The 12,894-nt window shown below is 42.1% G+C and overlaps 1 protein-coding gene across 4 annotated transcripts in view; it reads right to left on the bottom strand.

Moving 5' to 3' along the window:
• Positions 1 to 12,493, bottom strand: part of adamtsl3 (ADAMTS-like 3) — a 91,827-nt gene extending 79,334 nt beyond the window's left edge. For 2 of the 4 annotated variants that reach the window (XM_065950645.1, XM_020630431.3), the window contains exon 1: positions 12,146 to 12,490. In XM_065950645.1, coding sequence (XP_065806717.1) covers positions 12,146 to 12,202 — 57 coding nt within the window. In that variant the 5' untranslated portion in view covers positions 12,203 to 12,490. Of the gene's footprint in view, positions 1 to 12,145 lie in introns of all 4 variants that reach the window. The other 2 variants (XM_065950646.1, XM_065950648.1) reach the window with 2 other exon arrangements.
• Positions 12,494 to 12,894: the final 401 nt, after the last annotated feature.

Genomic DNA, 12,894 nt, shown 5'->3' with positions numbered 1-12,894 from the left:
TCAGAACTGCTCTCACTCACATTATACAAATACAGTTGACTGACTTCATAAATAGACACTGTTTTTTTTTGTTTTTTTTTAACATTGTCTTTCAGTTTTTACTCATGGGAAAGATAAATTACCAACACAGCTGACAAAGTACTGATGAAGTAAGAGAGGATGGAAGCAGAAAAGGCCAACAGCTCACAGCAACATTATGACAACAGTTGGGTGTGCCTGATATTAATGAGACACAAGTGGTGGATCTGCCCAGATTCACTTGCGTCATCCAGATAACTGGGGCATGCAAGTTAGGTGAAGGTCCAGGACCCGAGCTGGCCTCATTATATCTTAAGTAAAAGTCCTTGAATTGCATAGCTTGATTCCACAGTTTTAGCACTGTAACCTTTGTCCTTTGCCGTGTCAGACTCTGATTGGCAGTCACAAGATCCAACATTCATGGGAGTTCTGCTGCCCTTTGCATTTGTGTTTGTGATTTGTGGGTTCATTTGCACAGTTTAATCCAGAAACTTAGTGGCCTAGCCTCTACAACAACCTGGATTAGTACAGCGGAAAGAAAAGCAATCCATCCATTGCTCTGGATCATAACACAGACGCAGGGAAATGTACTTCTAAATTTAACACAGCAGTTGGAAACTTTGCCTTTGACTAACTTAATGCATATAGGTGGATGGCTCCCACTCTAAAATATATTGTTTGGTTAGTTATTGTGCATAAATGATTGCACAAACATGAAGGCCCAGTGTAAAACAAAAATCATAAATGCTTCCCACTCTCACTCAATATATAAATGTGCGTACTGCTAGGCAAACTAGGACCATGTTTCTATTTCTCTGTCTTTCCCTTGTGCTGTGTTGGTGGAAATCCTCTTGCACTCCGTGGCTCTAATTGACAGTTTCACTCTGCACCAAGCTGCAGAGGAAGAGCTGACCTAAAGGGTGGGGTCCCTGCAGGGCGTGCACGCACACCATGGCCTATGCACGTGCATGCATCAGTCATGACTCTCCCTCTCTGTTCCTTCTAAAAATGTAACCTGTGAGAAGCAGGAAACCTGGAAGCTGAAGGGGGTTAGAGCCAGGAAAAGGGAGAGGCTGTGGATGAACCCCCAAGCCCAGGAGCTGGGCTCAGCAGGAGCCAATTGAGTCAGCCAGTGGGCATGCAAAGGCCAGCGTGTGGAGCTATGATTAAACTGCTAGGAGTGCACAAAGACTAACTCGAGGAAATGAAACAGGGATTTATGATGTAACCAAATCTTTATGCTGCTTTTCTGGGCTTTCTTAATCAGCACAAACAAAGGCAGGCATTAATCAAACATGTCAAGAAGATACAAAGAAAAAGTCTGAATAATGAAAAGATAGCCATGTAAGTTCACACTCTCATATTTTCTCTAAGAATGGCTTGAAAGATAGTGGCAAGTCGGAGCAAGACTCACCTAAGGTTGCATTACAGACATGCATGGATGCACAGATTTAAAGCAGACAAGTGAGACACACATTGGCACACATTGTTGAAAATGAACCTACATCCTCTGTATATGCCTGACACACCTGCACACACAGCATATCCACTTACTTAACAGCTGGCACTGCATACAAACATTAACTTTATACCTCTGCAATACATAATTTTTATTCCTTCACCTTTTAAGCTGCTTAACTACTTAAAAGAACAGCTCCTCCCTATTATACTGCAACACTTGGGTAGCTGTGTCCCAATATTACAGTGGTCTGTAAACCTAAATGTTTTCTTAGCGTTGCCCAATTCTCCATCTGCTGTATAATTTAGTGGTCTACAAGCTCAGTCTGGTTTAAAGGAAAATATTCCCCCTGCAAAAATATTTGTTGTCAGCATAGATTAAGCCACGACAATTACAGCCACATAATGTAATATTAACACGGGGCGAGTGAGCATCATCTCATGAGGTGAGAGACTGGCATTTTGTTAGCTTTGGGCAAACGCAATAAATTCCACAGCTGTTACTCCAAAAAGGCTCGTTGCCAGTTACATTAAGGTGGAACTATAATGTGCTCAGACAAAATGCTGCACTGATTGATCGACCAACTGTCGAGAATTTGGCTTCTGAGAGATATATCGTGCTCAGTGGAAAAAATTAACTTGCGACTTTTTACAGATTTATTCCAGTTACAATACCAATTTTGTTTAAAGAAGGTTTTATGCCACCTCTTCTGGACACATGAGCTGGGTATTTGTCTGAATATTTGACATGTCTCTGCAGTATCATGAGTCTTTGTGGCAGTTCAAAGAAAGGGGACTCAAAGTTGCCAAGAGTCAATGAACGGTTATGTCACCTGAATAAGGAAAACACAGCCAGGATTATTTCTTAAAGACTACTCCACGCATAAATTAGACATAGAAGTCGTACATCAGTGGGATCTAGATTGCACTGGTTAAAGTTAGCACTGAGACTGCACTGGTTTAAGTTAAAAATGAACCGCTTCAGACAGAGGACTTCTCACTCTGCTTGTCCGGACACAATGGAGCATCACATCATATTACACAGAACAGAACAACTACTTGGCATTACAGGAACCACTGTTGGCTTAACTTTGTTTAAATCCTATTCATGAGATCGATCTCAGTTTGTACATGTTGATGAACAAAGTAAGCCACTGAGCTCCACAAGGTTCAGAGCTTAAAAACATTTTTTGTTTTAAGGTTGTGCATATTTGGCACAGACGGGAGGTTTGCTCTGATCATGTAACGATTTGCCCGTAATGATTACTCTCTCATGCGATGATGGAGCAGTTTATACCCATCCTGAACAGTACTGGAACCGGGTGCATTCCTGCTGCGCCCTGTTGTCAGTCAACGTCAGCTTTGCACTTGACTCACACAAACATCTTTCATCATTTTACCTTTATCAGAATTGATGCCCTAAAAAAAAAAAAAAAAGTTGTAAGTTATACAGTTTGCCATTGTTTGTTTGTTTAAACATCCTATCAAATTCAGAAAGTGTCTCCCTTAGTGGTTAGTCCAGTTACCCCATGTACAGAGAATGTTATCCTTGAAACAGGCGGCCCAGTTCAACTCAGACCTCCTTCACCTCATGTCATTCCCTATTCTCTCATTCCCTGGTTTCTGGCACTATCCACTGTCCTATCTAAAAAAAGCCATAAGATCCCAACCCCCCCCCCCCCCACCCCCCCACCACCACCTTAATTAGCCATATACCTACATGGCAGCAATTCATCATTTCAACAGTTACCAGACTGGGGACTTGACTCATGTGATAATAACATACAGTACATCTGGGATCACAGAAAGTAAGGAGGAAAATGATGCTTTACAACTCGTGCTTTAAGACTATGTATAAAGTGCATCATAATGTATAAACTTGTTTTATACCTTAACCTCTAAAGTAAACTGTAACTGTCCAGTAAGGTAAAGGTACCTTGTTTCTTTAGCTATGGCCAGTTCATTTCAGCAAGGCCTTTTGTGCATCTTGTATTGACAGACGACACTCTGATGTACATGTTGAGTGTTGAGAGAATGTGTCCATAACTGTAACAAGAACAGCTTACATGGTGAAAGACAAGCACGAGTTGCTTTCACCTTCCCTGCACGCTGCTCTCAGCTTGTCTGCAGACCGTCTGCCTGTGTGTCTGTCCGTCAGCACATCCGTCTTTCAGCATTGAGCTTAAATGATCTGAACGCGCATATGTTAGGATCTGTCGTGCCGAGCCGAGTCCCCAGTATCTTTCATACACACTAGGTGGCTTCACAGGCCACCTGGTCACCACAATCCAAACTATTCCAGCTATGAAGCAAATCACACCGAGATGAGAGAAGAAACTGTACTGATAACACACAGAAAACTGCCTTATTTTGAAAAAGCATTAGGTCGTGCTGATGTGAGGGAGGAGTAATGAAGAATGAGTGACATGCTCAATGTCAAATGTGCACTTTTCCAGGTCATGGACGCCAAATACTTTTCAAGCTGCATACCTGTCATCAGGGAGATGGGGAGGGGGGGGGGGGGGGGGGGGGTGAGGAGGAGGAGTGGGTGCTGAGAGGATTCAGACTACACAGATTCTTACAAGCTGCTTTCATACAAGGCTGCATTTTTGCCCACAGTGCATGTCCCCTCCCTATGTGAGATCAGAGCAAGACAACAGGGTGGATGATGTCATCGCACAGAGGTATGCTGGGACGGAATTCCACAGTGGCACTTTGAATGCAGCACTACAGTGAGACAAAGACTATCAGCCAAAACAACAGTGACCCGTGGAGGCATTTGTCTTAATTATTTTAGGAGGTCAGCCTTCAATCACTGCAAGTAACAAGCCTGAGCATGCCTTTTGTGAGCATAAATATTCAAATAAAAGGTTATTCAAAGTTCACAGTAAAGGTCGCTCTTAGTTTCTGCTCCAGAGTCATGGTGCCAGGTCATAAAACAAAAAAAACGCAAGTTAAAAATAGCACAGAGTAAACATTGTGTCTTTATAACAAATTCCACACATTTTTACTTGTGCCGTTATAGATCTCCTGAGATCACCTTGTGTTCTCGAGCACCACACACACACACACACACACACACACACACACACACACACACACACACACACACACACACACACACACACACACACACACACACACACACACACACACACACACACACACACAATTTTGGACTTTGGGTATCCATTTGTTTTTACTACTTAATATCACATTATAGTTCTATTCTAAGTACGTTAAATGACACATTGTTATACATTTAACTAAGTGTATAATAAATTAAGATGCATATTGGCCGACAAAAATATTCCTACGCATACAAAAAAATGATCCAATATATGACAAATCTTAATATGATGCTTATGAGGGGCTGTCAAGGACCCTTCCACTTTGTATATTTTAAGCTACAACTGTGAAGGAAGTGTAAAACTCAAATAAACTAAGGGGGAATTTTTACTATGGCAAACCTGCACTGGGTTGCAACAGCTCTGCGTAAGTTCAATAGTTACCTAGTTTGAATGTAATGTCTTATTTAGGGGGAAGTTTACGCACTGCTAACATTGAAGGTGTTGCACCAGCCGAGGTACAGTAGTTCCAATGTAGGCAAGTTTAACTTACAACTTGTAGCTTGTCTGAGATCCTCAGGAAGGTCGTTCCTCAACTGAGGAGTCCCGACAGCAACCGCGCAGTCTCCTTAGGTTTTTAAGTTTGAGGTGGGAACTGTGAGGAGGTCCCTGCCTGAGGATCTTGCAATCGTGCTTAAACACGGTACAGGGCAACTGGGCCTCTATTTTTTATAGCTGCACAGGTTTTTAAATTGGTTCTCAGTATCAGCCATACCAAGGCTCGCGTTTCAGATTAAATATAAGGAATGACAGAACATCAAGGTATTTCCCAAGATGTGGAAATACTATTCTAAGCTTTCAAACCAACAATGTCATCCAACTGAGATAATGATCAAATGGCTTACACAACATGCATGCACTGGCTATTGTTTTCTGCATGCACAGAGATTATGTGCCTTCATTGCTTCTAAGAATCACTTGTGCATACATGGCCTTTGCTCATTACGTATCAGCCATAAAAAGCATGACAAATTCAAACTTTCAACAGACTTTTATGAGTGTGGATACTGTTTATTCAATAAGGCATAAGATGTAATGTTTCTTCCACAACTGCTCTTTTCTATGCAAGTCTGGACATGCAGACGGACCAGATTAAAATGAAAGTACGCACAAGGATCCACGCGTCCTTTTTTTTCATGAACGCACAATTACATGCTCATCATTCTGCTTCTGTGGGCGTACGTGAAGTAATCCTAATAGCACATCATTTGTAACAGGGCCTCCAATGTTAAGTCATGGAGGCCTCGGCGTTTACTCAAAGCACATGTGGCCATTGGCTGGGGAAGCAGATGTGAGAAAGCATCATTAGCCTTGCAAACATTTGCTGCAGCCAGCCATGGAGACCCTGTCACACGCCAGCCCCGCAGACCCTCAGTCAATCATGTTTCCACTGGATTTAGCTGTCCGTCCTTGTGTTCCCCTCACATGTGACCTTTCTCACACTCATGTGCAACCCTCCTTTTTTTTTTTCCCTTTTCCAAACGAGCGAGCGATAACTGGACTTGTATTTGTTTTTCATGCCTGTCAACCAGTCAGCCGATTTGGCATTACTGCATCTCCCTTTTCTCCAAGAGGCTATAGTTGAATATTTATGTTTTAGTTATTGCGGAGGCTTGTTTCTTTGTTACTCCTGCTTTGAAATGTGCTCCCTGTGCATGATTTCAATCAATCAATATTGCTCTCTTTTCCCATTTTTACATAAATATTTGTGTCTTCGTGCTCACATCAAGAACACTCCATGAATATCTTACTCTTCCTTTTTTTAAATACCTGTCTATGACTAATCTTATTCAGTTTGATTGTTTTTCACATGCTACATCTGGAAAAAATCTTTCATCTGCATGTCAATCTTTTCATATCCACACATCAATATCTTGAAAATTGTCATGAAATGTTTTTGGTATCGTTTTTCTGCACATGTCGCCAATCCTGTTCCTCTCTCTGCAGCATTCTTGACCTTTTTGCTTCTATTATCCTTTCCTCCTCCGTCTTTCTTCCCTTCTCTCTGTAGTGCCTAACCTGGCTTCTTCCTCTCTCTCCTGACGATCCTCCCTAGCACTGTTACATTACACACACCAGCCTACCTGCCTTCCCCTCTAATTAGGCGTCACAGAAGGGGCCCGATGCTTCTTCTCCCCTCTCGTTAGCACCACTCCCTGACACTCCCGCTGCAATCCCACCCTGGGACAGATCTGAGGTCAAGGCCGGGGCAGAACGGAACAAACCAGACAGATCTAGCAAATGTGCTCAAGCAGAAGCAGAGCAGCTCGACTGCAAGGATCTGGTGCATCTGTGATTGGCTGTGTGTAAAAAAAAAAAAAAAATGTGCAAGCCAGATGATGCACGGAGGGCCCCGGCTGCTGCAAATGTAGTTTAAAAGCCGGCATCCAGGAACACACAACAGGATAAAACAACAATGCTCAATCACGCTGATGGAGGGGGACGTAGCCCCGCTGCATATGGAGCCCAACATGTTTCATCAGAGGAACAGGATGCCAGAGGCTCGCCTTTCAAGCTCTAAGGCTATGACAAATAAACCTCATGAAAAAGGAAGAAATAGATTCACGAGGGGCTCCAGAGGAAGCAGAGAGGGGACGGAGGGCAGCCACCTGCAAAATCACAATAGAGCTGACTATCTGTAATGGGCGTGGGAGCTTTAGAGGCCAACAGCTCGGCTTAACTGGACACAAAAAGTCCCTCTGCTATAATGTTGCCATCTGCTGGAAGCTCTGTATCAATGCTTGACAGCAGCTTGACAGATTATCTAACTTTTGCAGAGTGTGTGTCAAATTAAATATGTCCCATTCCCTGTAATCTCCATTAAAACCACAAAAGCTCATTAAGCTTTTTGATATAGAGGACTGAACAACATTCCCTTTTAATACATTTTCGCATGATACTGCAACATGACTCAAGCGATAAATGCCATTTAATGGCACAGGCTGCTTTGAGCAGTCAGTCACTGCATGTTATTAAAACATGGCATCGACTGATCAAAAGGCCAACACTGTTAAGTTCCAAGATTTTGAACGGGAAATGGTAAAAGCTCAATTCTCTGTTCCACATCTTTAACACATTTTCACACAGTTTGGTATGTTAATCAAATCCTGGTGGTTAAGGGTCAATTTGGGAGATAATCCTAACCTGACTTGATAGCATGTTCATCTATGTATGCAATAGATTTAAAGCAGGGGGTGTTAGCTAAGCTTAGCAAACCGAATAGAAGAAGAGTGAAACAGCTAGCTTGGCTCTGTTCAAGGATGAAACCACCAAATAGCTACTGACTTAAGCCCCCTAAATCTCCATTTTCAACACAGTATGTCTGGTTTGTTTCATACAAACAAGACATTTAAGTGGAAAAAAAAACTAGAAGGAGCCAGGAAAGTGTTTTCCCCGATGTTTCCAGTCTTTGCACTAAGCTAATCACCCATCTTAATATTTAGCATGCAGAAGTAAATATGAACATTTCGCTAATTGAAAACTGATTTATTTAAGTAAAAATTAGGTTCCAGTCTTTAAGAAAGAAGCATTTCACTGGGAGCAATGGGCCTGTCGTCACAAGGATTGTTGAGATAGGCTAAATAAATGTTAGACAAAAAACATAAACAAGAATCAAGCTCATCATCCAGAACTAATAGCTAAGTCTACTTTAAATTTCTTCTTAGGTCAGGAAAGTTTTGTCAAACTTCCGATAGTGCATTTTGCCATATTTCCACATTAGCGTCTTTGTACTGGATTGTTAAAGAAAAATACAAATTGGAGATGAGCACTACATCCAAGCCTAGCTAATTGTTTACTACAAATACGGTTGAATCTGAAGTTTCTTTGGGACTCAACGTCAAACCGAGGCTGCCAGTTCATGTTCAGGTCTGCAGGATTTTTCCTTTGGTGGCACACTGAGAATGTAGTGAAGCTGCTTCCTTTGGCGCCACTCAATTGGGATGAATGCCTGAGGTTTAGAATTGCAGGACTGGACGAGCAGCATCCACATACACCTGAGTTGAATCCATCGGAAACAGTGCTGCCGCGCCAGGAACACAATGAGCACTGGACGAAAGTGAAAGAGTTTGTGGGTATGTTGGCAAACTTTTCAAAGATGAGTACCAGTGAATTCTGGCCTTAGTTTTAGAGTTACATAGAGTATATACTCTTTAGCACTTTCACACTAAGCAACCCCGAGTCTCAGTCAAAGATTAAGCCCAGATGGGAACAATATGATGACTATGAAGGCTTTTACAGCATAACTGAAAACACCCGCCTATGTTAATGCACTCCAAAAACTAGCTCAATCCATCCATCACTGGCCAGATGTTCTCTGAAGCCCTTTCCTTTACTCCTCAAGTGGGACCAATCCCTCTCAAAATCAATTCACTTCCCATTCCACTTGTGCCACAACAAAGGCATACATCACATGAAAGCTAATTGAATAGTTTCTGGTCTTTTTAACGGAGCAATCAGGTCCAGGAGTGTGCTTGAAGAACAAGAGATGTTGTTGTTGACGGGGCGGTCACTTGGGACCATTTGCACGCCGTGACCCCACTTAATCCTGCCATTAGACCCCAAAGCTTCCCCATCCTGACGACTTCAATGCACTCAGCTCGGTAAGACTCTGAGAAGGGCCATTTCCTTGAATAAACACCAAAATCTTTTGCTTTTCAGGCTAATTTCCTTTTGAATTCCAGCTGAGGAATTAGAGGGAAGGCATGTGGTAATGTGACTGTGGCAGCCATACACTGTCAGCATCGAGCTGCTTATGTAAAGCCATCTTATGTCAGAAACTTTGGTTGTTTACAAGTTGTTTACCAGTTATTGCCAAAATTAGAGTAATTTAAGCCATACAAAGACAAATATCCTCGGTACAGTTTACTGTGTTTGGCTTGCAGGAATGATATATGAAGGTTTAATCTTGTACATTCAGCTGAATCTGAAAAAAAAAGACACTTCCCACTTGTGCAAATGCGTTTTATGTGACATTGTAGTCAGCCGTCATTGTTAAAAAGTTCACATTAACCGATATGAACTAGCTCTGTATATTTCTGTCAGCTAATGTAAACCTGTTTTGAGTCTTTAAGTTAGCCAATACAAGTCTATTTACAGATGCTAACTTGAAATAGCCTTGTATTCTTACATCAGCTAACCTAAACTAGCCCTGTATCTTTACATCGGCTCACATAAAATTATCCTTGCATCTTTATATTAACTAACATAAACTAGAAAGCAGGTCAAAATGTGTGAATGTAGATGTTTTCTGCACTTCCTGTAAAGAGATCATTTCGTGCAACAGCAAGAACAGCCCAGAATTTAAGAATTTAAAAAGGGCCTTTCCTGTCACTATTCCATAATGAAATTAGATCCTGCTCTCTTATTAACAGTTAAATGTTTCACTTTTTATGTCTCTTTGCATTAAAAAATGCAACATTAAAAAACTGTCTGCTTACAAGCAAGCTTAAATGTTCTCAAAGGAGCTTAAAAAAGGCACATAAGGCAAATGCAATGTTAGGCAAATAGAGCCAAAAGCATTCAAAAAGGATTTGCCTTGCTCTGTCGCTCTAGCAGGTGCCAAATCATTATTTGCGGGCACTAGCCTTGGTTCTCCAGTAGCTGCATCAATGTCTTTTAAGGGCACATCCTCCTGTGCTTACCACTACCTTCAAATCCCTTAGCAAAACAAAAGGGAAAAAAAAGGTTTCTGGAAGGTTCCCCTTTGTTGCCCAGATCTAGGGAATAGAGTGAGAGCAACTAGACCCTCCAAGAATCACTTGACGTATGTCTTTATGTCACCCACAAAGGAAGGTTTATTCCATTTAGGGTCGGAGCCACAGGCCATTTGGCCCACACACGCAAATCACACACAGCTTTCAAAAGCCATAGTCACAAATATAGAGTCCCATTCTTTAGATGAAGAGAAATGCAGAGACATTGACCCCAAGAGAGCGGGATGAAAAGAAAAGGTCAGTGCATAGCAGAGACCCCCGGACAGGAGCACTTGTTGATGCCTGGTCTCTGAAGCAGAGCCCTGGGTCATTCTTGGTGTGTGTGAACAGTTAAATGTCCAGCGCTGACTCACGCTTGCACAGATGGGTAAGCTCGTCATGTGCCAACTGCAAAAATAAACCTACCGAGTCATTGTTAAGTCTCCCTATTTGACAGAGACACTGAACAATCAAAATACCACCACACAGAAGTCAATGCTGGGGCACAGTGTGGTCATTTATGATGCACTTTAGTCAAAAAAAACTTACAGAGTACCAAGATCATGTTACAAACATCTAGAAATTACAGACTTATCCAAATTTAAAAGGACTTGTCTTAAGAAAATCATGAAAAACAAAAATCAGTGAGTTTCACACTGATGCTCAAATGCATAGTTAGCACATTAATGTGACGTTTCATGATTTTCTTCCTAATATTGAAACAGCACAGTGTTCAGTCCAGCATTTGGATAGTGGCCTGGAAAGAGTTGCAAAGCCTCCTGCACTTCGCTGACACACACATCCTATGATTACAGCGCGGACATTTTCAGCTGAGCTACTTGGGGGCCGGGATGTTTTCAAAGTCCAAATCACCTTGAACCGCTATTAGCACCTGTCGTGGTCATTTACAACACGATGACAGCGGCATCCCGCCCCTCTGTGTGAGACCTGGAATCCGTCTGCAGGCCAAACAACTGCTTTGTGTTCCACTTTAAAACTCATGCTCAGCTCTTCTTGTGCCGCTGTGAAGCATGTGTCAGCTTTTACACAACTCGGGAGGGCCTGCATGAATGATGCAGGACAGACCTTTAAGGAGATAACATGTCAAAGTATTCCAGTAAGCTGAGTGAACTGATTTTTAGAGGTTTGTTCAATGCAGGACTGATAAGTTTTGACCTTTCGGGTGATGACCTGTCCTCTTTTAAATTCCAGATTTGAAATTTCAAGGTAGAGGGAAGTTATGTAACATTAAGCCTACACATCGAATTTACCTGCAACATATTGTAAATCTAATTTATCACATACTTACAGAGTATTGAACTGTCTGTGATTTTTCATGGGCCTTGTTTATTACTGTTTGTTGTTGTGTTTCATCAGATGTACTGTTCCTCATCTTTGGCTTCATCATAACGGTTTTCAGAGGCAGAAATTGAACACACGCCCAACTTTATTTACACACATGGATCTAACGAAATCCTATTTTCAATTCATGTTTGTCAGTTTCCTGATATGTTGTGACACAATCTAATATAGTGTTATTTGCAAATCTGTAAGGTTTGATAAATGATGTTTATTATACCCTACGACCAGAATAAACTCATTGTTTTATAATGATGACCCTTTTCCATTTCATAACAGAGAAAGGGTGAATAAAGAGCAATGGGTGGCTGTTTCGACAAGTTCAGTATAAGTAGCCTATTTAGTTATAGAATAGGTATTTAGGTAAAATAACAGCGGCTTAACAGTGCGTCAGTTCCTCAAACGCACCTTTCTCAAACTAAATGACGCGCCTTCCTCGCGTGTGTTCATTGACTGGATCAAAAAGTGTATTTATACGCTGCAGCTTACCTTCACAAAAACAGCAAGAAAAAGCAGCCGAGACGTCCACGAGCAGTCCCCTGTCATCTCTGACGCTGGAGAAGTCAATGTAGTTTGAAATTGAACAGCGACACTTGTATTTGCCCGCTCTCTGCTCGTCTGTCCCGGTCTATCCAGTCACCACTGAGGTCTGCTCTCCTCTGCGCTCCAGCCCACCCACCTCCCCCCGGCTCCGGTCTACACACACGGACAAGAAGTCAAAAGTCAGCCAAGAACGGCCGGAGACGACATGACACTTCAACGTCGCTTCCAGATATTTTGTTCCCCCAGCGAACACGTTGCTGCTAAATTTATGTTTGCATACCAGGCGTGCGTCAGGAAAAGGGGCTCACCCACCTTACATTCTTAAAGAAACACACTCCCGGGCCGTTACGCGCTGACAGGCTGCTGGTTGAACGGACATGCTGAGTTTAAGTGATGCTTGGTGGGTTTTTTAGCACATTTACGCACACACGTGTATGTCCAGCCTCAAGAAAACGATAGGCATAACTTTTTTAACCCATAAAGTCCTATGAACACATTATCATCTTTTACAGAACAAACTCTTTGCTCCACAGGGGCATCTTACAAGCATTTGGAACAATTTAAACAAGTTCTACACAAATTTCTCAGGGAGCAAAGGCAAATGTTTTCTGGAAATCTAATTAATTAAAAAATGTCCGAAATCAACAAATAAACAGGGGCGTGTTGAGAGGGGTGGCATGCCCCCCCCTTGAAAT

Source organism: Labrus bergylta, chromosome 22, assembly GCF_963930695.1.
Source record: "Labrus bergylta chromosome 22, fLabBer1.1, whole genome shotgun sequence".
Taxonomy (NCBI): Eukaryota; Metazoa; Chordata; class Actinopteri; order Labriformes; family Labridae; genus Labrus; species Labrus bergylta.
The sequence above is the reverse complement of the archived record's forward strand: the minus strand, read 5'-3'. Positions and strand labels throughout refer to the sequence as shown.